Raw genomic sequence first — 23,895 nt, forward strand, 5'->3', positions numbered from 1 at the left:
TGTAGCACTGATTTGTTTGAGGTTGGGCAGTCTGACCCCTCCCTCACTGCCCATGCCCTGGGAAGCCTTTCGAGGATGTAAAGTGTTGGAATACAAAGCTGGGGTGGTCTGGGTTAAAGCAGAAAGGCTGCTGTGGAATCTGGGTCCTTGGACGTGAGCTGGGTGTTTGCTGGCTTAGAGCTGGGGGAGTGCTGGGCATGATCAGAAGCAGGCAGGAGCTTCAGCATTTGTACTTAATTTATAGAATCCAAGTTACTCTGCAGTTCTCTGAATTTGGGAAAAACTTTCTTAGTAGGCTTGCGGATCCCACAGGCTTTGCTCTCAGCTTCATTTAATCTCCCAAGGGTCACTGCTTTGGCTGCTACACTAGGAGCCATTCTGAACTGTGAAAAATGTTTCAAAATCCTTTTTATTTGTACTTATTCCAAGTTGCCTTCTCCAGGCTAATTATAAAAATTGCTGTAAACATTTTCTGGAGATGGGATCTTCCTATGTATCTAAACTTTCTGTTTGTTGTTTATGTGCTATTTCTTTCAGCATCCCCACACTTCACTCTGCTGCTTGGGAAGTGTGAAAGCTATTATGATAATAGGGAGGGAGATGATTTTCTGCTCTCGTAGTGCCAAGAACACAGGAATGGCTGTAATTCATCTTGGATGTAGTCCCTGCTGCAAATGCACCATCTTGCTTTAGCTTTAGTCCCCCTGCACACACACACAGAGATTGCTTTTGCTTGGCATGAGGGTCAGGGCTCTTTAGCTTCCTCCAGAACTGGCTCTGCTGTGCAAGTGGGTTCTTCAAGGCATTTCTGCTGCCTTAGGGAATAGTGAAAATAGGTGAAATAGTGCCTGATTTGCTCCTTCTCCCCCTCCCTTGTGGCACCAAGATGTTAGTCTGCCTTACCAACAAACCCAAAGCCAGAGAGAAGAGGAGATACCTACTGCTGTTAGGAGACTTAAAAACCAGCTCAGTACTCACTGTTACACTGCTCATTGCATCAGTGTGTGATCAGCTTTGTCATGGGGAATAATTGAAATGAACGTGAATCGATATCTAAATATACATTAGGGTGTATTAAAAGGCTTAGAACCAATGGTCTGTTAAAAAGGAGGTTATTTCAATTCTTTTCTGCACTGTCTCACAGGTGAAATGGTTTATTAGAGTATGGCAAAACCTGCTGAATAATCAAAATATGATTATTCTGGGAGAATTGTGAATATTCTACCAAAGCATGGTTGCCCTTTTGGGGTCACATGAAAAGGAACAGTATGTTATTTCATGTTATTGATGGGTGACTGAAGGAGAAGGTGTGGCTAGCAGGGTTTGGAGGTGAGTGCAGCACTTCAGGGGTGGATCCCCATCCGCTCTGGCGTTGGTCTGGCATCACGTCCCTAGGATGAATTGGCAAACAGGAGTGAAGCTGTTGTATCACACACCATGAAGACTATAGCTCTGTAAAACAGGAGAGCCAAAAACAGTTCAGAGAAAGTGCTGACGCTGCAGGTTTGAAATAAATGGTGTGTTTTGTCCTACTGCAAAGATGAATGAAGTGTTGAAAACTTAAGCTGGTGTGTACTGTGTGTTCGTGCAAAGCCACGCAGCTGTCAGTGCTGTAAGGAATCACCGGGCTCTGCTGCTGCTGCCAGGGGCTGTTTGTGGGTGCTGATGTGGGGGCTTTCAACAGCGCGACACAAAATGAGCCATCTGGGGCGTGATGGGCTCGTCCCTGCCCGGCTGGGGGATGTGATGGCTGCAAATTCCCCCTCTCCATTCCCTGCGCTGCACTTGTCCTTTGATTACAAAAGGACAGCTCTCGAGGGATGCCGCTGTGCATTTTCCTGAAATAAAATAATAGCTCTGTGTTTTGTGACCCTGGAACTTTAGGTCCTGCCAGATGCTAATGAACCAGTGGAAAACATCCAGGCCTGGTAATTGCTGTGAGCCACAGCTGTTTGTGCTTGGTACGCGGTGCCGGCTCTGCCTCCGCGCCGGCTGCGCCTCTGCCCCTGCCCCAAGGGCCGGGGTCGGGCAGGGAACGGGGCTGTGCTCCTGCCCTAAAGCCCCGGGATCGGGCAGGGAACGGGGCTGTGCTCCTGCCCAAAGCCCCGGGATCGGGCAGGGAACGGGGCTGTGCTCCTGCCCAAAGCCCCGGGATCGGGCAGGGAATGGGCTGTGCCCAAAGCCCCGGGATCGGGCAGGGAACGGTGCTGTGCTCCTGCCCTAAAGCTCCGGGATCGGGCAGGGAACGGGGCTGTGCCCAAAGCCCCGGGATCGGGCAGGGAACGGGGCTGTGCTCCTGCCCTAAAGCTCCGGGATCGGGCAGGGAACGGGGCTGTGCCCAAAGCCCCGGGATCGGGCAGGGAACGGTGCTGTGCCCAAAGCCCCGGGATCGGGCAGGGAACGGTGCTGTGCCCAAAGCCCCGGGATCGGGCAGGGAACGGGGCTGTGCCCAAAGCCCCGGGATCGGGCAGGGAACGGGGCTGTGCCCAAAGCCCCGGGGTCGGGCAGGGAATGGGGCTGTGCCCCTGCCCCAAGGGCCGGGATCGGGCAGGGAATGGGCTGTGCTCCTGCCCAAAGCCCCGGGATCGGGCAGGGAATGGGCCGTGCCCAAAGCCCCGGGGTCGGGCAGGGAACGGGGCTGTGCTCCTGCCCAAAGCCCCGGGATCGGGCAGGGAACGGGGCTGTACTCCTGCCCAAAGCCCCGGGATCGGGCAGGGAACGGGGCTGTGCTCCTGCCCAAAGCCCCGGGATCGGGCAGGGAACGGGGCTGTGCCCAAAGCCCCGGGATCGGGCAGGGAACGGGGCTGTGCTCCTGCCCAAAGCCCCGGGGTCGGGCAGGGAACGGGGCTGTACTCCTGCCCAAAGCCCCGGGGTCGGGCAGGGAACGGGGCTGTGCTCCTGCCCAAAGCCCCGGGGTCGGGCAGGGAATGGGCTGTGCCCAAAGCCCCGGGGTCGGGCAGGGAATGGGCTGCGCTCCTGCCCAAAGCCCCGGGATCGGGCAGGGAATGGGGCTGTACTCCTGCCCAAAGCCCCGGGGTCGGGCAGGGAACGGGGCTGTGCCCCTGCCCAAAGCCCCGGGATCGGGCAGGGAATGGGCTGTGCCCAAAGCCCCGGGATCGGGCAGGGAATGGGCCGTGCCCAAAGCCCCGGGTCGGGCAGGGAATGGGCTGTGCTCCTGCCCAAAGCCCCGGGGTCGGGCGGTGCGGGCACGAATCCCGAGTGGGAGCAGGCCGGTTTGGGTCCGTGGGCGGCTGCTGAGCCCGGCTCTGACACCAGGGCTGTGCTGTCACTCCTGGCACGGCTGCGGGGAAGGCGCTGCCGCAGGGACTGGAGGAACAGCAGCAGCTGGGAGGAAGCGAGGCTATGGCACTGACCTGATCCCAATCAAATCCACAGCCAGATCTGTCCCGTTTATTCATTTGCTGCTTCAAAAACCAGCTTTTGAGGCGCAGGAAATAGAAGGTGCTGATAAGAGCCGGTGTTTTAATTTTCTTTTTATGTTGCTCCCTATAGGAGACCCTCTCATCCATTTTTAACATTTCCAGTTCTAAAAAATAGCTGGGGTATTTTACCACCCTTTTAGCATAGTTAATCCTCCCACAGGAATGTAGAATTAAAGGGAGAGTGGGAATATTTTTCTGTGGAATCAATGGAAAGTAATTTCTGACATCTGTGGCCATGGATGGTCAGGATTTGAATCAGACCAGCTGATTGCAGTGAGGGGACTTGCAAAGTCTTCATCCCAAATCCCTGTCCAAGCAGGGAAGAGCAAGGACCAAACACGGAGAGTGGGTGAGCAGGGAAGGGGTCTCAGGGCAGAGCAGGACTGAGCAGCCTCAGTTCAGCTGAATGCAGTGACCATTATTGGCCAATATTGGTATTTGGATCCCTCGTGTAAGTCCTAGTTTATGAAAACTTCTAAAAACCTGTTGGCAGGTGAATGAGTAGCCAGGTTGTCAAAGCCACCACTTAGAGATAATGCACTGACACTGTTATCAGCACTGACAGTGCTTTTTAGGTGAGTAATACTGACAAACTAGGTTTCAGGGTCTGTTTCAGCTGCTTTATCTCTCTTGAGTGCACATATAGTAGGAGATGGTAAGTTAGTGGTAAATGTATTTATTCCATCTCACTCTTCATATGAAAAAGATACCTATACCTAGAAAAGGTACAAGGAGTGATGAAAAGGATCTGTGGAGACATGCACAGCCTGCCTATGAGAAGAAACTTAATAGTCTGGGATGTGTGATATAAGGGAGACAAGAAAAACCTATAAAGTCATGATCTGGAGATGATGAAAAGCAAATGATCCTCTTTTGTTGGGATATGATACTGTGAGACTCCCACTTAAATAACCAGGCAGCTGTTTAAAGCAGCAAAATGAGGTGACTTTTTTACTTCTGTAATGAAATTCTGAACCTCGCTCGTTGTATGGAATCATGAAGAGGTTCAGGTACCTGTGTGACAAGTTCATATCCATCGGTGTTAATACATGTTACATTACATTATATTTTTATTGCATTCCTAAGGGCACATCTTTGGACTGAAGATTGCTGACATTGTTTCCTTGTGCATGGTGAAGTGTTTGGGCACAGGATGCTGGGCCAGATAGCGCTGGCTGCGTGCAGCGGAAACCCAGGATGCTGATTATATCCATCCTTTAGCTTGTAACTTGATATTCACTGCTCCGTGGATGCACAGAGCTGCGAGCTTTGCAGCCAGATCAATGTGTCTCCTTCAAGCAGAGCCAGGGAATTGGGCAGTGTTTCTGAACAGGCAGAAGAACAAACATTCTGACCAGTGACTTCTCAGGATTTTCTATGCATTAGCTTAGTTTGATAGTGGTGATTGTTCTGTTTGATTTGGTTTGGGAGTTTTTAGTGGTTTTGTTTTTTTTTTTCCTTTTAAAACAACAGATGTTTTAAAACATGAGCATGAGGGCATCACAGCTTACCAAGGGTGTTTTAGGGGAGAGCTGAGAAAGGGTGATCCAGGAGCGAGTCTGGCTCCTGAGGACTCGCTCTGGTTCCACGGCAGCGTTACTGCAGCTGCAGAATCGGAGAGGAGATATTTGCTTTATGCCTAAGAGGCTTTATTGTTTCTAAACTATATATAGTCCTGTAATCTCGCTTTCGACGGGGGGAGGGCATCGCGGGACAGCCTCCAAAGCATCCCCGCCCTGCCTGGTGGGCGAGCGAGGGGTTAACGCGGGGGCTCTCGCAGTGGCCAAGCTCATTGTCAGAATAATGTTTAGCCAGGTGTTAATCTGTGTCTGGAGGGAAGTGCTGGAATTCATTATTCATCCCGCTGGGGGAGGTCACGGTCCTGGGCGGCTGCCAGCGCCGGAGCCAGCCTCCTGGCTTTACTGACATGTGCCATTTGTGATGAGGAGCGGAGCTGCGGCGGGGCTGGCAGCAGCGCCGGGCGCTCGGCAGCGACACGGCTGGGGCTGGGGCTGGGGCTGGAGGACGGACGGACACGGGCTGGAGGACGGACGGACACGGGCTGGAGGACGGACGGACACGGGCTGGAGGACGGACGGACACGCCGAGCCCCGCGGCACAGCGCCTTCCCCGCCCGTCCCCTCGGCTCTCCTGCCCAGCGGGACAGGTTTGGGTCCCTGCGTGGCCGAGGGCAGCAGGTGACACCATGATCAAGTCCAGTTGGTTCTACGTCAAGTTCAAGCATGCCGAGAAGGTAAGTCCAGCTTCTGCTGCAGCCCTTCCCCGGGCACTGGTGGGGCTCAGCTGCTCCCCTGCCCTGGAAGCATCACCGGGGTTTGGTTTTCCTGTGGCTCCACAGATAAGGCTGTGCCCCTGCAAGTGGCACCGGGATTTGGTTTTCCTGTGGCTCCACAGATAAGGCTGTGCCCCTGGAAGTGGCACCGGGATTTGGTTTTCCTGTGGCTCCACAGATAAGGCTGTGCCCCTGGAAGTGGCACCGGGATTTGGTTTTCCTGTGGCTCCACAGATAAGGGAGCAGCGCAGGGCACGGGCTGCAGATGTGGCAGCAACTTCAGCACGGTGCAGGTGGAGGGGGAAAGCTCAGATCTGATTCCTCCAGTGCCTTCCACGGGGGAAAAACAATAGAGATGTGTTTGTGTTCCTCATGTGGAGCTTGAAAGGGAGGAATATTTCTTGTTCTGTAGAGCCCATTATGAATTGTGACCTGATTCTGCACGGAGGTCAGTTGTTTCTTCTCCTCTAGTACCTAAGTATTTAACTGTCCATGATTATTCCTGGAAGAAAGAAGTTGTATTGATCAAAAAGCAGCAAGATGTATTGAAGACTCTTTGGTGTGGGGTTTACTGTGGAGTTTGCTGTATTTCCCGTTGCACAGAATAGTGTTTCTGTGGGATTTTCCTCTTGCACTCAGCTTCTAGTTTCTCTCACCTGTGCCTTGGTACCCAGATGCCTGGGGGAAGCAGAGGAGCAGGGATGGGGAGGGAGGATGGACCAAGATTGTGCAGGAACCTGCTTAATAGAGGTGTGTTTTTACTGGAGATCTCCTGGAGGGTTTCCTGCCCCAGGGCAGGATTTCCAATAGTGCTGCAGTGCAGGCAGAATGTGGATGTAGCTTTGCTGTTTCCTTAATCCAGCAAAATAGGGAAAAGAGCAAGGCAACTTTTTATGAAAATACTAATCAGCCTTGCTGCTTCCCTAAACATTCTTGAGCAGTTAGCAACTTGCTCTTCTTAGAACAGAGGGAAAACCCATGCATGTGCTATTAGACTGAAATTTTCTATTCTGGAAAATAATCCCACATTGATTTATTTCTTGTCTTTGTGCCTCAAGTTATACTGCACTAGTGTTTTATTTAACAAAAAAACATATAGTATATAATTTAACAAGACTGTCCTATCATTTATCCTAGGCTGCAAATAGCATATTTAACAATCTCAGATGTAACTGTTCCATTTTGTTTGTTTGGGGAAGTCTTAAAAATGCTGCAGAATCCACTGTATCAGGCAGTTATTATCTTCTTGATGTTTCACTGCAATAATTCTCTGTTCTTTAAAGTTATATCCAACTTATAAACATCTGCAATTAAACAAATCACCTCAGCATATTTAGCATATGGATATTACTGGAAATAATCTAAGCAATCACCAGTTATTTACCAGTGGGTGAGGTTGGCTATTTAAAACGCATGGGGGATTTCTTTTTACTCTACATTTTGTGATTCAGTTCCTTTCTATTTTTTTTTTTTTTTGACACCCCTTGCAGTTGATCCAGAAAGCCCTGGAGTCCCTGAGCAGAGCAGATAATGTTCCTGCTCTGCTGTCACCGGCTGGTTCTGTGGAGTGTTACATAACCTGTCATACCAGTTTTGTCAGAGTCAGATACTTCTGAGATCTACAACTTGGGAAATTTGAACATGGATGAAATCCAGGAAACCCATTTAATCTGTCTACTTACAGTTACTTGTTCTTTACAAGACTTTCTTCTGATCCACTAGAGAAGGTGCCAAGTCTGTTCATCTGTTGGGGGAAAAAAGCCCCAAACCATAATGTACACATGCAGGAAGGCAAGAACTGATGTGCATGCCTGGTCTTTTACTGGATTTCATGTGTGATAAGGGACTGTTAACCCTTTGTGTTGAAGTAGGAGTTTCCTAATGAGAAATTTTGGGTTTGGCTACGTGGGAGGGCTGTACCCCCTTGCTGAATGCGGGATTTTGTGTCAACGTTCTTGTTGCAGTTGGGGTTTGGCTCATTCTGCTTTAGCTCCCAGTCTTGTCTGCCTGTGAAAGTTGTGCTAGTGTGGCCTAGGTGTGAATTGATGCTGAATTTATTAAACTGGTGCAGTTCTCTGGCTGGACACTCTGGGTGCACGCTCCATGAAACAAGTATTTCTGCAATAGTGTAACCACACTGGCTTAAAAAATTAGGTCAAATTCTTTTGCAACTCCTCTGTGTTGTCATGGTCTTAGAAATTGGGTTTATGTCAGCTAAGCTGAAGAACCTTTGAAATTCTCAAACCAGCTTTTTACAGCAGTTTGTCTAAATGGATTTAAAATCTCCCTTGGAGATGCAGTTTCTCCTCTTCAGCTGGCACAAGTGTGGGCTGCTGCAGGAGCCAGTGCTCCTCTCCCAGCAGTGGTGCCTCTGCAGCCACATGGGGTGGTGACCCCACCTCCACCTGAGCTGGTTTGATTCCTTTTTTGTGCTGCCTTTGTTTCCAGGCAGGTCAGTGTGTCCCAGTTCACCATGAGGGTCTGGCCCTATGGGGTGTACCTGGATGAGCAGAAAGGACAGTGATGTCTCTTCTGGCAACAGCCTGTGAAAACCAAATTAATTTAACTTTGCTCTCCTCATGTGGAAGTGTTATATAATCTCTGTTTAAGGGAGGTCATTTTAGGTTAGGAGGAGGTTGGGTCTGTGCCCTCCTGTCAGTGCAGTATCTCAGTTAATCAGAACTGGAGCTGCTCTTCCTGTGTGTGCTGACATTGCACAGCTCCCTCTTAATTCTCTTGTAAAGAAGTTCATTGACATTTTTACTGGCTGGCCGGCTTTGCTGAAGTTGCCATCCTTGCCTCTGGCCATCACAAATATTCTTTTTTTCTTTTGGGTTACTTCAGAAGATGTTGATGTCTGAAGGCCCCACTTGGATAAAGCAGATATATTTATATGAATGTCAGAGGTAACTGCAGGAAGCTTGTAGATTGTACAGTTTTGCTTCCCATATACATTGTCAACCTGCTTTATTCTCTTGGCATCACTGCTTTCCTGCCATAAACTGCTCCATTGGTTGTGTTTGAATGCTGCTCATCCCGGCTGGGTTATCTACAGAGAGACCTGAACTGAGGTGTGCTGATGGAACTGGCCTCAGGGATTGAACCCTCACAGCCTTCTGGGATCCTCCAAGCTCTTCACATCCACCTGGAACCTTGACATCTCCTAATCAGTTCATTCATGTCATCTGCCTGCTTGCTCAGTGGCCAGTTTGTACAGGTAGGAACTGGTCGTGCGTTTGTGGCTGCAACACAAAGCCTGAACAATGGTCACCTAAAGACATGTTGGAACTGAAAACAGGAGAGAAAGACACTGGTTAAGCTGATGTCCTTTGGTTGGTTAGTTTGCTCAAGTCATCCAAACAGTTCTTTTAAGTTGTGACAAGCACAATAAAACCTTTTCCCAGCAGTACATTTCTAGTTGTGATTAAAATAACCAGATAATAAAACTAACTAAAGTAGAAAGCTCCACACATCATCTTGAGTCTATTATCAAGTTAATTGCTAACATTCTATAATACAGACTGAAAGAAGCCTACAGGATAAACCCCAAAGTTTTCATGTTTGCCTTTTCAAAGATTTAATATAAGGTCATTTGGCCACGAGCCACTTGGACATAATACCCATATTCAGTCTGAGTGCATTTACACCGGAATTAAGATTCAAAGGCTTCATGTGAATAATATTGCTGACACCAGAAAATCAGTTTAATCTGAAGGGGGAAAGAAAAAAGGCAAGCTCTTGGAAAAAATCTGTGAAATTCTAGAAAGTGTGGGAGACATGTGGAGGGAGGCAGCGTGAGTGGGCAGTCTGGCTGCACGTGTTGCTGCCTGGATCTGAGGGAGCTTATGGATGAAAATGGAGGGCTTGAAAGGTTTTGCTTTGTCCTTGAAAAGCCCTGTCCCTTGTTTGAGGTTCATTGACAGATATTGCTGAACTGAAGCAAAGCTTAATTTTCCTGTTCCCAGCAGTGCCCAAGGGAGAGAAGTGCTGTATTTCTAGCTAGAAAATTAGATTAAAACACCCACTACCTAGATCCAGGGTACATTCATTTCATCCTCTCTTGTAAGACTCTCACTACTCTGAAAGGCAGTTTACAGTTTTGACAGCTAAAATAAAAAGCCTGAAGGACAAGCAACCACTTTGAATGTTAGAAGGACTTCATTTCCAGCAGAAAGATTTCAATTACAGTCATTTTCCTCCAGTAAGTACAAAGAGGTAAATGGAACCCCTGTTTCAAATGTTAAACTCACAGACTACATTATTACCGCTTGTACTTTGAAAGTAAAGGATAAAGCCCATCTAAATCAAAGCCCTGGTTCCAAATTACTTTTTAAGAGTATGATGAGGTCTGCACCCGGTAATTCAGCCACTCTGCTGAGCAGCACAGAGCACATCAAATGTGACTTCCATTAGACCGAGCTGCTCGTGGGGGGGATCAAGGCAGGAAGCATCTTTCTTGACAAGCACTGAGAGTTGCAACTTGAAAGGGCTGCTCTGCAGCTGGAAATTCATGAGTTGGCTGTATTTTTAGAGAATTCAGGGTTTTTTTCATCCCTGACTCTGCTCGTTATTTGTCTTGTCCCTTTTAGCAGTAATTTGACAAAGATTTGGTTATTTATCTCCTGTGTGGCACAACCTTTTCTCCCTCCCACTCACCACAAGAAGGTTTTTCATCCCAAACCATTTCCTCCCCTTGCTGGGGTAGGGAACACCTTTCCATAATATACTGAACAGATACTGAAATGTGCACAGTGTTTGCATAACGCAGTGCTCTAAAGAGCCTGACAGCTGAGGTGATAAATCAGCCTGATGACCTGAGCTCACCAGAACATCCATTGTGCCTGGAATGATGAATCCTCCCAGAAATGTATACCCTGGCTTGCTGGAGCCAGGGATAACCGAGTGTGGGTGATTTTTTGGGCCAGAGCTATGCCCAGAGGCATGGGAGGAGTGCAGGCAGTGAACCAGGAGAGCTGCTCCCTGCTCCACTGCCACTCAAACCTTCCCTGGGAGGTGGGAACTCCCCTGTTTCTTCACCAAAAGTGTTTGCTGGAGATAATTGTGCAGATTTGATTTATGTATCTTTCCTACTTATTTTCCTCATTGCCTTGTTAGAAGGATTTCTGCAGGTGTGAAATCAGATGTTACTCCTTAAACTGATGGGGATTATCAGCAAAGGGTTGTGTTGTCCTGAATTACTCAGCACCGACACCTGGTTCACTATTTTTATCACTTTTAGCTGCTAAAATTTTAAATTTTTCCTTTCCTTTCCTGCCTATGAATACTACAAGTTTGCTTTTTTAAAATTGTATTGCCACTGTGACTGACAGCATTTTAGGGAAATGAGTGAGATTTGTCATTTTATATTCTTGTGAACAGAGATTAAGCGTAATCAAGGAAAACAGATGTAGGGATTTAATTTACTTGTAAAAACAAATTACTACAAATTATAAAATCATAGAATGGTTTGGCTTGGAAAGGTCTTTAAAAATCATCTAGTGCCCCACTTTGCCATGGCAGGGACCCCTACCACTGTCCCAGGCTGCTCCCAGCCCTGTCCAGCCTGGCCTTGGGCACTGCCAGGGATCCAGGGGCAGCCACTGCTACCAGGGCCTGCCCACCTTCACAGGGAACAATTTTGTCCTGATCTCTTACCCAAATGTGCCCTTGCTCTTCAGGAGCCTGTGCTCACTTGGACTCAGCTCTTCCCCTGCCTCCCCTGGTCATGTTACCCTGTGAGTGCCACTAAACCCTGTCACACAGAGCTGCCTTGCTTCATGTTTTAGCCGTCCATCATTGCATTTTGATTTTCTCTGGCCTTGCAATGAGCACAAGGAGCCTGCCAGTGGTGGCTGCAGCCTGCACAGCTGCTTTGCTTTGCCCAGCAAAAGGGGCAAAGGGCTGGCAGTGGCTCTGAGGAGGTTTTTCCTCCTTCCAGCCTCACGTGTGGCTTGGGCTGGAGCAGCAGCAGCAAACAGGGGTTTGTGTCTCCATGGTTTGGTAAGGCCAGTGAGAAGCAGGCAGGGCTGGAAGCCAGAGGAGGGAATTCCATCCCTGTTCCATCTCCAGCCCCAGAGGGATGGGAGGCCAGCTCCTCAGGGCGAGCCAGCCCCTCGGCTCTCATTTGCTCCTGGGCTGCAGAACCAACTGAAGGACTTACTTATTTTGCTTTAGTTATGTATTTGCTTATTTATTTTTATTTAAATGGATCTTTATCAGTTCTGCCAGTTCTTGGTAGTTAGACTGGTTCCTGTGTGGTTTTGGATAAGGGTGTTTAACTAAGCTGTAAAATCTTTCTTTCCGTGCTGCAGATTGAACGTTTGCCATTTGCTTTTTTTGCTCTAAATTGTTATCAGCAAGGCCCTCTAAGATTTTTCGGCTTTATTGGGGATATGGTAGAGATGTAAAAGGCTTTTTCTTCCGTGGTCTGGGGCAGTGGTTGCATCCTGTGTGTCAGGATGACTCAGGGGCTGCTCCTGCCCGGGCAGGTGCTGGGAGCCCCGTGGGACATCAGGAAGTCCAAGCACCACCTGCTCCCCCCGTGATATTTCTCACAAAGGGAGTCACTGGAGCAGAACTATTTAAGCATCTCAGTGACACTTCAGGGTCCTCCCACTTGAAAGTGGGAATATGTGCAATTTTTTTTCATCTGGAGCCAGCATCTGGACAGCTTTGTCTTTAACATGGATTGGGATCTAGACCTCAAACTTCTCCATCTTTAGTCCTTGTTTTTTGCATATTTTTGTGAGACTGAGAAGAACTGAATGCTAATGGGAATAGTCAGTGGCAGATAAAATAGCAAAGGGGAAAAATAAAACCCCGTTACATTCTTCTGATGTAAATTTTTAATCAAATGTATTTTCTTCTGTTAAGCAACTTTTACAGCCCACTGCACAAAACATACAACCAAAAACCTTTGCACAATGAACTGCATGTAATAGGCTAGCAATGCATCCATTACACGTTTTTAGGTCTGTAATGCATTTAAATCCATTTTTGTGTGCATGGTAGTGTAGCCTTCAAAAGATAATTAGAATTTACTCAGTCTTGCCTTCATAGTTCCTTAGGTTTTATTCCAATTGCAATGCTTTGGAAAGCTTCATTAGAAGTGGTCTTTTCTGTAACTAGAAGGAAATTCCATTTGAATACCTTAGGACATTCTCAATAGGTTAGAAAGCTGAAAGTTTTGTATCAAAATCTCTGAAGTGCTTGTACAGCCACAGTGTGCACCATTCTGCAGCACAGCTGGGTTGGAAGCGTTGGTAGATGACAGGAGGCTGTAACAGCAGTAATAATTACATTAAATAACAGTTCTCAATCTGAATAATTGGAGGTGAGTTTTACAGCAAGGTGTGGATGTAGCAGTACCCTTTTTGCAGGTGCCTGGAGCCCTCATTTCCAACCCAGCTCCTGCTGCCATCTCCTGCTGCCATGTCAGGGCTCCAAGCAGCCTTTTCCCTCAGTTCCAGCATCCCTGTTGGGAGTTTCCTCTCCCCAGGCTGTCTGTGTCACAGGACTCCAGCTCCCTTCTGGATCTGCCTGTGCCCCCTGGGCTGGGCCTTGGTGGCTGCTGCTCATGGTGGGATGGAGCCACTCGTGGCTCAACGCTTGCCACGGTGAGGACACCTGAACAGTGTTATTCCTCCTGCTTTGAGCAAGTCATGGGCTGGTTTGGGCTCAAAGGGACCTTAAAACACATCCCATTCCATAAAACACATCCCATTTCATAAAAGACATCCCATTCCTCAATCCCTTCATAGACAGGTTTGGGTTCAAAGGGACCTTAAAACACATCCTATTCCTTAAAACACATTGCATTCCTTAATTCCTTCATAGACTGGTTTGGGTTCAAAGGGACCTTAAAACACATCCTATTCCATAAACCACATCCCATTCCACCCCTGCCATGGGCAGGGACACCTCCCACTATTCCAGGTTGCTCCAAACCCTGTCCAAGCCCCTGAACACTGGCAGGGATGGGGCAGCTTCTCAGGGCAAACAGTGCCAGGTATGAGGAACAATTCCTGCCCAGTCTCCCATCCAGCCCTGCCTCTGGCAGTGGGAAGCCATTCCCTGTATCCTGTCACTGCACCCCTTGGACATTGTCTCTCCATCTTTCCAGTGGTTCCTTCAGCACCGCAAGGCCACAGTGGGGTCACCCCGAAGCTTCTCCTCTCCAGGCTGAACAATCCCAGCAGAGCTCTCTCAGGCTTCCCTCCCAGCAGAGCTGCTCCATCCTCTGCTCGTCCTGGTGCCTCCTTTCAGGGGTTTCTGTGGGGTTCTCCAAGCAGGGGCTGCTTTCAGCACTGTGCCAAGAGCAGGAGCTTTGGAGCAGGGATGTGGGCAGGAGCTGGCCGAGCTCTCCCAGGGCTGTGCCCAGTGAGTCCTGCCAGGAGGAGGTGCTGGGGACAGGAGTGTGCTCCAGCTGCCTTCCCTTGGACCTGCTGCCTGGGAGGGATCCTTTGGGGTGATAAGGCATTGCTGGGCACACAGGAATGCACAGGAATTCTCTTAAACCCCTGTCTGGGACCCAGCTTCTGCCTTGAGAGCCTGTGGTGTGTTTAACTCTGTAACGTGTAGGTACTTGATGGATTAATATTCAGGACACAGTAGATGAGAGAAACTGGCTGGGGGGATGTCACACACAATCTGTTCTTTTTGAATTCCTCTCTGTTTTGAAGCTAGATTCACCAATTCTGTAGATGGGAAGGAAAAAAAAAAATTACAGGCTTACTCTGATTTTTAAATTTTTTATTCTTCCCTCCTGGACTTCATTTGCCTGAGGGCTAGTTCTGCCCTTTAATTATTTAAGAACTGGGTTTTGTTTACAGTTTGTAATAAAACTGATAAAAGATTAACAAGGTGCTTGTGAATCATTTTAAGCAAATTAAAGCTTTGAAAGACTTACAACTGCAAATATTTGAAAATTGTACAGCAGAAAAAATAAGAACAGACCAGAGCAGATAATCAAGTTATTGGATTTGTTTGGGAGAAAAAATAATCTCGTTTGCAATCAGATGTGAGAGCAGCATTGTCTTCTCTATGAAATATTTGTATGTGCTTTTAGCAAATTTGAAGACACTGGTTTTATGAAACAGCACCAGGCCTGTTAAAATCCTGTTTTATTGTGGTGTGGGGTAGGTGCAGGGACAGAGCATGGGTGGAGAGGAGATTCTGAGTGGGATTAGTGGGTCCAAGTTCACTTTAGCAGCAAACCTGTGCCAAAGCATGGGTACTTTATGCTGCTTTTAGGGACTCTGGTGACTCTTCCCAAAAACAGTCCTAATGAAATGATGGGCTCTAGCTGATTTCCATGCAAAAGTGAAATTGGGGAGCTTCTAACTCCATTTCTAGGCACAGATTTTGGGGTTATAATGGATATTTCCATCAAAACATCAGCACATCACTCAGGAGTGGTATAAAAGACTAACCAGCTAAAGATAAGGGAGTGCCCTAAGGATGGAACAGGGAACACTGCTGAGATGGAACAGAAATTCCTGATTTACCTGTGTCATGGCCATGTGCTGCTCTCATCATTCCCTCTCCAAAGCCTTGCAGACACTGAGGGCTCAGAGAAGAGATGCAAGGCTGTTCAGAGGGGTCAAAGTGCCTCTGTGTGAGGAAGAACTGAATGAACTACAACCCCTCAGCTGGGTGGATAAGGAAAGGAGATGTGGCAGAGGTTTGTGAACTGGGGCAGGACATCAGGATGATGGGACTTGTTCATTGCCTTGTGACACAAGGACTTGGGGACACCAAAGGAAATTGGTAAGAGCCCAGCTGAAGGAGATCAGAAGCAGATGGTTCTTTGGGAAGGTGTTGGCCAGTGCAACTGGGTGTTATCAGGAAAATTGTGGATTTTAAAAGTTGACATCACTTGTGGGAAAGTGGGCAAATAAATGGAAAATAAATCAATGGATTCCCGCTGAACAGGCAGAAATCCTGTCAGGAGCTCAGCGAGCTGGGAGTGAGTGGTGGTGGAAGCAAGGGGGAAAGATGTAGGCATATAAATAGAGACAGGAGTATTATATGTACTTATCCTATTTTTATTCTCTTCCTTTGGACACCCTTTTATGGCCACTGTTGGAAAGAGGATGCTGAGCAAGCTGAGCCTTTGATCTGGCCCAGCACAGCCGTTCTCTGTGCTGGTGGCACTGGGGCAGCTTTTTGTGGAATATCTTGTCCTGTGTGATGACTGCTGCATAAAACACATGTTCATCAACACCCACCGAGCTCTGCAGCTTTGGATTTGGCTGTGGTTGTTACCTTCAGACAAAGGCATGTCACACAGTGATTACAGTGTTGTACTAATTGCTGGATTTTCACTGAAAGTGCTCTGGGTCCGGGAAGGAGAATCTCACACTGCCTCTTCTCTGTGCTTCATTTTCTCCAGCCATTAAATGGGTGTGAAGGCACATGTGTTATCAGGAGTATTGTCTGTGCAGCATTTTGGAAGGAGTTCCAATGCACTTCTCTGAAGCCGTTGGACAAGGCACAGAACCAAGAGAAGGCAAGCAGCATTCCCATTGCAGTGTCCCCAGAAAAGTTTAAAGATGGGTGAAGTATTGCATTGCAAAGCTCTCCAGCACCACAGTGAAAAATCAGGACAAACCTTTAAGCCCAAATTACATCTACAATTGAATGAGGTGACTGGAAACTTCTGGGGCAGATGAGGAGAGTTGGAGTCTAATTAAGTGGAGTAATTTTAGTCCTTTGGGGATGAGCTGTGAAAGCCAACACGATAACACAGCAGGTTCAAAGGTCTGTGTGTAGATCCTAATCTGCTTAAAAGATGGGATTGAATTTCGCTGCCTGTATCATAAACCTGAGTTCAGTAACTAAATGGTTCCTTTCTTGAGCATCCAAATATAAACGGGGAAAGGAGGGAGAGGAGCTTAAAGGAGGGGAATTAAGCTGTGCCTATGCACAAATGCTGCCTATAGCTCAGTGGTAATCACAGAAATATTCTGAAAGCTCTGTAGCTGGTCTTTGTGCCCCCCCTTTTCAGCTGTGTGGCAGCTCTGACACACCTTGGTAAAGTTATGCTTCGAGGCAAACGTCATCTGTAGGTCCCAGCAATGGTTTAAATGTCTCCTTTCTCCTTCCCCTAGAGCTGATGTTTCTGCTTTGCTCCTCATGTTTGGAAATGAATTCTGAGCAGGGAGAGCTGGCAGGGTGGTGGGGCTGAGCCCTGTGGCAGGCAGGGCAGGGGGTGCACGTGGATTGCATTACTCTGTAGCTTTATTCAAGCAGGATTTGTAGCTTCCAGTGCTCTACACAACACAGATGTTGGAGATGAACAGATAGTGCTTCTATTTCCTTGTTTAGTGTTCTGTCATTTCTGTGTTGCGATCAATCTTTCTCCAGCCCTCTTGAAACTTGGCCTGTGTTTGTTTGTGCTCTCAGTGATTGTCAGTGATCTCCTTTAAAAGCCCAGGATCCATTCCATCTGGTCCTAGGAACTTGGCAGCTTGCATGGCAAGCAAGAGCTGATTTTTTTTTTTTTTTCCTTTTTTTTTTTTTTTTCTGTGAGTGCTAGTTCAGAGAAGTCAATTCATGGCTAAAAAGATTAAATTCCTAAATCAGAAAAGCTGGAAAAAATATAACAATGGCAGCACTGCCAAGGAAGTGCTTCTTGTTGGATTAAAAAATCTTAAGACAAGTTAAAAGAGAGAGATTTGGAAGGGTAATTCAATTCTGTTGTCAATCCAGGAGAGTTAAAGCTGGAATGGTGTTAGAATACATTACCAGCACTGCCTGGACAGAGAGAATGAACTGCTGCTCAGACACTTTTGTGCTGGTTTCCATTCTGCCTCTCTTATGACCTGCTTTGGATTCCTGGACCTCGATGTCACCGGGGCTCATCTCCTGCTGTGTTCTCTCATTTCAGGTTCCCTCTGAAACAAACTGTGTTTGCAGCAGCAGGTGGAGGGTGGCAGGAGGAGGGGAAGGGGCTCAGGCTGGCAGGTTTGAGGACAGGGGCACCCATGTGGTGCTGGGAGGTGACAGGGACACCGTCCCTCACTCCTCAGGCACTGGCAGCACCGTGCTGCTGCCTCCCCACCAGGGCCTGCCTGCTGGGAGCACAGAGCTGCTTTTCCTCAGGGGATGCTGTGTCAGAGCTCTGGTGTCCTTCTGCTCCTGGGAGTCCTTGTGGGAAGGCAGCCCTTGGTGCCAGGGACAGCCCTTGCTGCTGGTTCCTGCTCCTGCTGTGTCCTCACCAGCTTCTCGGACTTTTTTTCTCCCCATCCATGTAAAAAGGGGAAACCAATGGCAAGCCAAAATCATCTCTCTCCTTGGCTCAAGGTTCACATTGAAGGTTTTTTTGTTTTGTTTTAGCAAACAGGATCATTCAGTGCTTGGATATCACTGTGCTGTGTTCCTCAGAGAAACTGGGAGCATAAAATCCCACTTTTCTCCTCAGCACAGACAGAAGATGACAGAGATAGATCTGGGTTCTTCCCCTGTCTGTCTGATTACTGAAAGAGGTGCTGCTTTTGTGACCTTGTCTAATGGTTACTCTGAGACCAAAAGAAGGTGCAAATCTAATTCTCTAATAAATCTAAAAAAATATTAGATATACTGAAAAATGTTCCAAAAAGTGCCTGGCATAGTGCCCCAGAGATTTTATATTGCATTCTTCTTGCCTTGTAGGTTTGTGTGAGGCTGGGATATGGTTCAACAGAAAATCTCAGTCCTTTCAAAGACACCTCTGTTAAAACCACATCTCTCCTGGCCTTGGGCAGTGGACTGATCACATGGATATCTTAGATGTTCAGGAGAAATATTTAAAACCATTAGTTCTGGCTGCTTGATGGACTGGCTGCTGTAGGGTACCAGGCAGTGAGTGACCCATGTGGGGTCCTGCTCCCACAAGGGGAGGGATAGTGAGAGCTGTTCTATAACTTGTGGGTTCAAAATCAGGGTAAACCTTCTCTTCTCATTCTGGGCAACTCAGGTTGGAATCCTGTCTCCTCTAGCTTCAAGCACGTAATATGTCTGAATTGGGGATCTCATCTCCTTAGGGCCCCTGGATCCAGGAGGACAGAAATGAGCCCACTCCAGGGCCTGAATGGCTTTTGAAGGTTCTTGATTTTCCTCACTAGTGCAGTGGCCCAGGCAATGAGGCCTCTAGGTTAGTTTTTTTAAATTTAAACACACTTTTTTATAGGTAGGTGAAATTTTGCCTCTCTGTGTAAAATGAGTATTTGCTAATTTTAATTTCTCCATCTCTGAAGGTGATCAGGACTGTTAGAGGTGCTGGGGTGCTCAGTGGGCACAGATGGGCCCCCTCGTATGCCTCCAACACAGGGAGGAGGTGTGTGTTCAAATATTCTGAGTGATCCTTGTTTGTGAGAATGAACAAGCACCTACAGATGTTCCTTGGCCACGAGTCTGGCAGCTTTACACTTGCATATGTTGTTTTTACCCAAAGTAGCACTTGGAGAACCCCGGGAAAGCCAGAGCCCGGCTGCAGCCACACTTGGCCTGCCCTGAGAGCTTGGCAGCTGAAAGGGCCTTACAGGAGAAGGCTTTTCACAACACTGAGCAAATACAAACAAGTCTCTCAGGGATGGAAGTGGCTGCTGCGAGTGTGCTTTGCTGTCCAAACTGCTCGGTCGTGGCAGGGGAAGGCTGGCTCTGCTGGCAGGGCACCCAGTGCTGGGCACATCCTGCCCTCCCTCCTGGCACTCACGGGGGGGACACTGAGCCTTGACCTCAGAGCACAGGTATAAATATACAAGGAAATGTGTGACTCTGAAGTCCAACATATCCACTGCTGTCACATTATTTATTTCATCCTCTTCAAAAATCAAAATACAGCTTGTGTTTCCATAACCATTTCTATCCAAGAAAGGAGTCTGTGTGAAACAGAGTCAGTGCTCAGTACTGACCTGGGGAGAGTTCCCTGCACAGCTGCAAACTGATCTTTATCATGACCATAGTCAAAACTCAAAGGATTTGTCTAGAAGCATCTGTGTGTGAACACGTTTATATATATAATGTAATGTAATACTTGTAGGTCTGAACATTGCATGTAGTGTTTGATGTGTAATTACATTAGACATATAATACCTGTGGTTTAAACAGAGACAGACATAGCTACAGCTCTGATTGGATCTCTATGATTTTGATAGATAGTCTGATATTTTCCCTTTTTGGAATAATGCACTGAGGTGTATATAAGAAAACAGCAATAGCTTTAACTTCCTTCAGTAATACTGATTCCCAAAATCAGAGCAGTGAAAGCCAAGGTGTCTGGCTGAAGGAGCACTGCTATAGGAGCATTGCAAAGACTGGGAGACATGATAGCAGCCTGGGAATTCCATGGAAACCTTTTCTGAGATATGCTTCTGGTTTGTGATGGGGAAATTTTTGCATAATTTTATAGATCTTCTTCGTTTGGATTAGGACTTAGCTAAAACCAAAATTGTGGAGCAGCTTCGTCAGGTTGTTTGCTTATAGACAGATCCTTGCAGTTCACAAGACAGATGAAGGAGTTAAGCTTTGAGGGATCAGTGAGAAGCAGATGCCAGATTCCTTACGTGATACTGAATATTACACCAAGCTGGTATTTGCCTCTCTGGGAGCCTGACTGGAGATCTGCTGTGGGGTGTTGGGTGCAGCTCCCCTGGCTCCACTGGAGCAGTGCTACCTCAAGTCGGGTTAATGAGCCAAAGCCATGTTCACTTCCCAGAGCTTTCCTGAGTCTGCCCCAGACCTTGTCCTCACTTTATCGTTTCCTGGTGTGGTCACACACAGCTGTGGCACAATCCCAGCCCAGAGTGCACTCCCAGGGTCACACAGACAGTGGCAGCCAGGCAGCAGCAGGTCAGTGCCATCCTCTGAGGAGGAATTTCTAAAGGAAGAATAATGATATCCTGAAAGACCCTAGTCTGTCATGCAGCTAATCTATTTCTAAAATGAAGTCAAGACCTCCTTTTGCATGTAAGAGCACCAGTTTAAAAGCCTGAGGGCCTTGCATAAAGAAATGTCACAGACTGAAGGCAAGGGTGAGGTTATGCCTGGGTACACAGGGTCGTGGCTGTCCATGGCAGATTCTCCTCACAAAAGAAACACAAAAGTGGTTGTGTTGTTATTTTTTCCCCTAACTAGATCAACACTAGGAGCAGGGAGTCTGGAGCACAGTGCCCCCTTTTCCCTTTGAATATGAGCACATTCCTGCAGCTGAGGCTGTCCTGTCCCACCAGGAGCTCTGCTCTGGGTGGTGCTGCCTGGGCTTCACTGGCAAGAGCCTGACAAACAGATTTCCCTGGTGGAAAATGGCATTAAATGAAATAGGTACCAGCCTGCTACTCAGAGAGCTGAATGTCAGTGCTAATAAACCAGAGGCTCCATCTTTCCCAAAGGACCTTTGGAATCAATTGAGAGCTGTGTCCTCCATCCCCCTTCCCAGTGGGTGAATGTTCCTGGTGTGCTGTGCCACTGTGTCCTGGCAGTGAGGGACCCCACCAGCACAGTGACTGACAGCACTGCTCCCAGCACTGCAGGAGAGGAACTGACCTTAAACTCTGCGCTTGTGGTTCTGTTTAACTGTAAAAAAATATTCATTTTTTTCTCTTCCCCCCCCCCCCCTTCCTTTTTTAAAACATTGCCCTACCAGCCTGGCTTTCTAGTCATCTCTATGTATTTTCTAAGGTCTTAACCCCTTCCTGCCCTGAGGTAGAATTAGATAAGCTTTGAAAGCATCTCAATGTCATTTGTTTAAAAATAAAAGAAAGAAAAAAGAAAAGAGGAAGAGAGAGACTAAAGCCAGGAAGGTGACCTTGCAAAGTTGCCTGTAGAAAAAGATCTCTCTTATCATAAGCCTAAAGTAATTAGCTTTATTTTTGGTGTTGCCTTATATGAATTCATCATGGATCTCAGCTGGCTGTGGAAATGCCTAATGACAGCCTGAGTGTGCTTTCCAGGCTGCCCGTCCACTGCCTGAGAGTGCCTGTGTCAGTGCAGGGCTTTCCTCTTCCCATGGAATGTGCACCCTCCCTTCTGCAGGGAGTGCTGGTGCCCTCTGGTAAAGTCTCTGTGGTCAGGGGATGCTGCATCACTCAGCACAGCAGCTCAAGGTTACTAGGCAAGAAACAGTAATATAAGAAATCATCAATGCAACACATTTTTCTTGCCCATTTTACAATGAAATGATGAATAAGTCAGTGCTCTAAGGTGGCAGGTGGGCAGAAGGATCCCATGCCCCATTTCTGTTCCTTTTTGGGGGCAGTCAAAACTCCGGGGCTGGCAGTGGTACTGGCAGAGCCGTGCAGGTGTGTGCAGGTGTGTGCAGGTGTGTGCAGTGTGCCAGGGGGTGTTTCCACAGGTACCCAGGAGGGCTCCAGCAGCAGGGGCTGCTTGGAAATGACTCTGCTGACATGGCTGTTGTGGGCTGCTTCTCTTCCCTCAGCTGCTGCTCCATGTTGCAGTCACTCCCCAGCTCCTGGGGCAGTGGATTTGCCTCCTCACCTCCCCCAGAACACCACCCCAGCTCCCCTTGCCCTCTGAGCAGCTGATGTTTCCACCCAGCACAGGGAGCAGCCATCCCCAGCCAGGTGACTCACCATGGGGAAATGTGCTGATGGAAATTGTGGAATGCTGTCCCTGTCTGTTCCTCAGCTCTCAGTGATGCTGAAAAGTCCAAAGATGACGTGGCTGTTGGTCTCCTCTTCATAATGGCATAAATTCACCAATTATTTTGAGCCATGGTGAAGAAGTAAATGCAGATACTGTTGTGCAGGCTTGGCCAAAGTACTTGGCTTTGGTGTGTAACCTATTTCTGGGGGTAATTACCTTCCCTGTTATCACTGTGGTTGTTAGGGTGCAGCAGTAATCAGGTTTTGGCAGGAGGTAGTGCTTTGTGTCTGCAAAGCCCTGGTCTAATCAGGAGGGAGGATCAAGCTGTGGCTGCTCCTGACCATGGCAGGGGCAGAGCGCTCAAACAAAACAGCACCTCTGAGAGCTCTGGGCTTGAAATTTTGGGAGAATCAAGCATTTGAGGGGATGCTGATGCAGTCTGGGGGCAGAAAAATTAGCTGTGGTGTCAGTGGTATGTAGGATATATAGAATAGGTCAGTGTCTCAAGTGCTCCCTTCTGGCAGCTGCTCCCTCTGCCAGAGGCAGAGCTGGTGCCAACACAGGGAGGTCATGGGAGGCAGATGTGGGATAATCTCTTCTCCACCTTAAATCTTCTCCTGGTTTAAACCCTGAGAACAAGCTTTAATAGCTTTCTTAAAGGGTGCAGTTCATTGAATTCTGCTTGGATTATGGCTTGTTCCATTTGGCTTGATTAGGTTCAGCAAGGAATGGGGAACAAACTTCAGAGCGACTCATTCTGAATCAGGAATGAGATCAGAGCTGACTCTGACATGTATTACTCTGAAATGCAAAAAATGAGTCATGTTTATTCCCTCAGCTGGGTGCACACACTTCATGGGTGTTCAGAGGATCACCCCACGGCCTTGGCTGGTGTAGATAGCCATGGCAGTTCTGTACAGTTCTCCTCTTAAAAAGGATGCATGTTCTGGCTAGCACAACAGGAGAAGTGGAATGTCTAAATGTAGATGTGAAACATCACTGCAGTCATTCCCCACTTAGGCTGACCTCCAGGATCATCCCTGCTCCTTCCACTTATCTAAATACATCATCTGTAATTTCTTACATACAGCTTGTGTGGCCCGGTGTTGATTTTTTTTCATTTTTTTTCCCCTTTCCTTCCTTAAAGTGAACTGAGGCCACTTCTGCCTGAGCATAATCTCTTCTGTAGTGCAGTGATTAAATGCTGCTAGTTGGAGGGCTAGGAAAGTACAGGAATTGCTTTTCCCAGGAAAAGCACAGTTTTGGAAGATCTGTTTTGATTAGCCACTAGAATTTGTTTACAGCTCAGGTGTTTTGGGTGGATCAGAGCAGGTAATTCTCCTGGGATCAGCACAACGTGCAGGCTGAGGCAGAATAAGTGTGTCAGGTTTATGGTATTGTGTAGGGAGGGAATCCTTCTGCAGCCTCTCCCTTACCTTCTTCAGACTCCCAAAAATGCCTGATCTGAATCAGCTTAGAGGGTTTAATTTTCCCTTTCCTTTGTTTGAAGTTTAAGCCCTGTGAAAATCCACTAGAAAAGATGCATTGTTGGCCAGGCCCCGATAGCATCAGCTG

The 23,895-nt window shown here is 47.7% G+C and overlaps 1 protein-coding gene across 9 annotated transcripts in view; it reads left to right on the forward strand.

Moving 5' to 3' along the window:
• The window catches only part of AUTS2 (activator of transcription and developmental regulator AUTS2), a 771,159-nt gene that overhangs the window by 249,997 nt on the left and 497,267 nt on the right, over positions 1–23,895 (forward strand). Inside the window, exon 1 of one of the 9 annotated variants that reach the window (XM_077787477.2) lies at positions 3,203–5,697. The exons of the other annotated variants lie outside the window; for them this stretch is intronic. Within the exon in view, the coding sequence (XP_077643603.1) occupies positions 5,650–5,697 (48 nt within the window). The 5' untranslated portion in view covers positions 3,203–5,649. Of the gene's footprint in view, positions 1–3,202; positions 5,698–23,895 lie in introns of those variants that run through there. 9 annotated transcript variants of the gene reach the window in all.

Source organism: Lonchura striata, chromosome 19 (assembly GCF_050655825.1).
Source record: "Lonchura striata isolate lonStrDom1 chromosome 19, ASM5065582v1, whole genome shotgun sequence".
Lineage (NCBI taxonomy): Eukaryota > Metazoa > Chordata > Aves > Passeriformes > Estrildidae > Lonchura > Lonchura striata.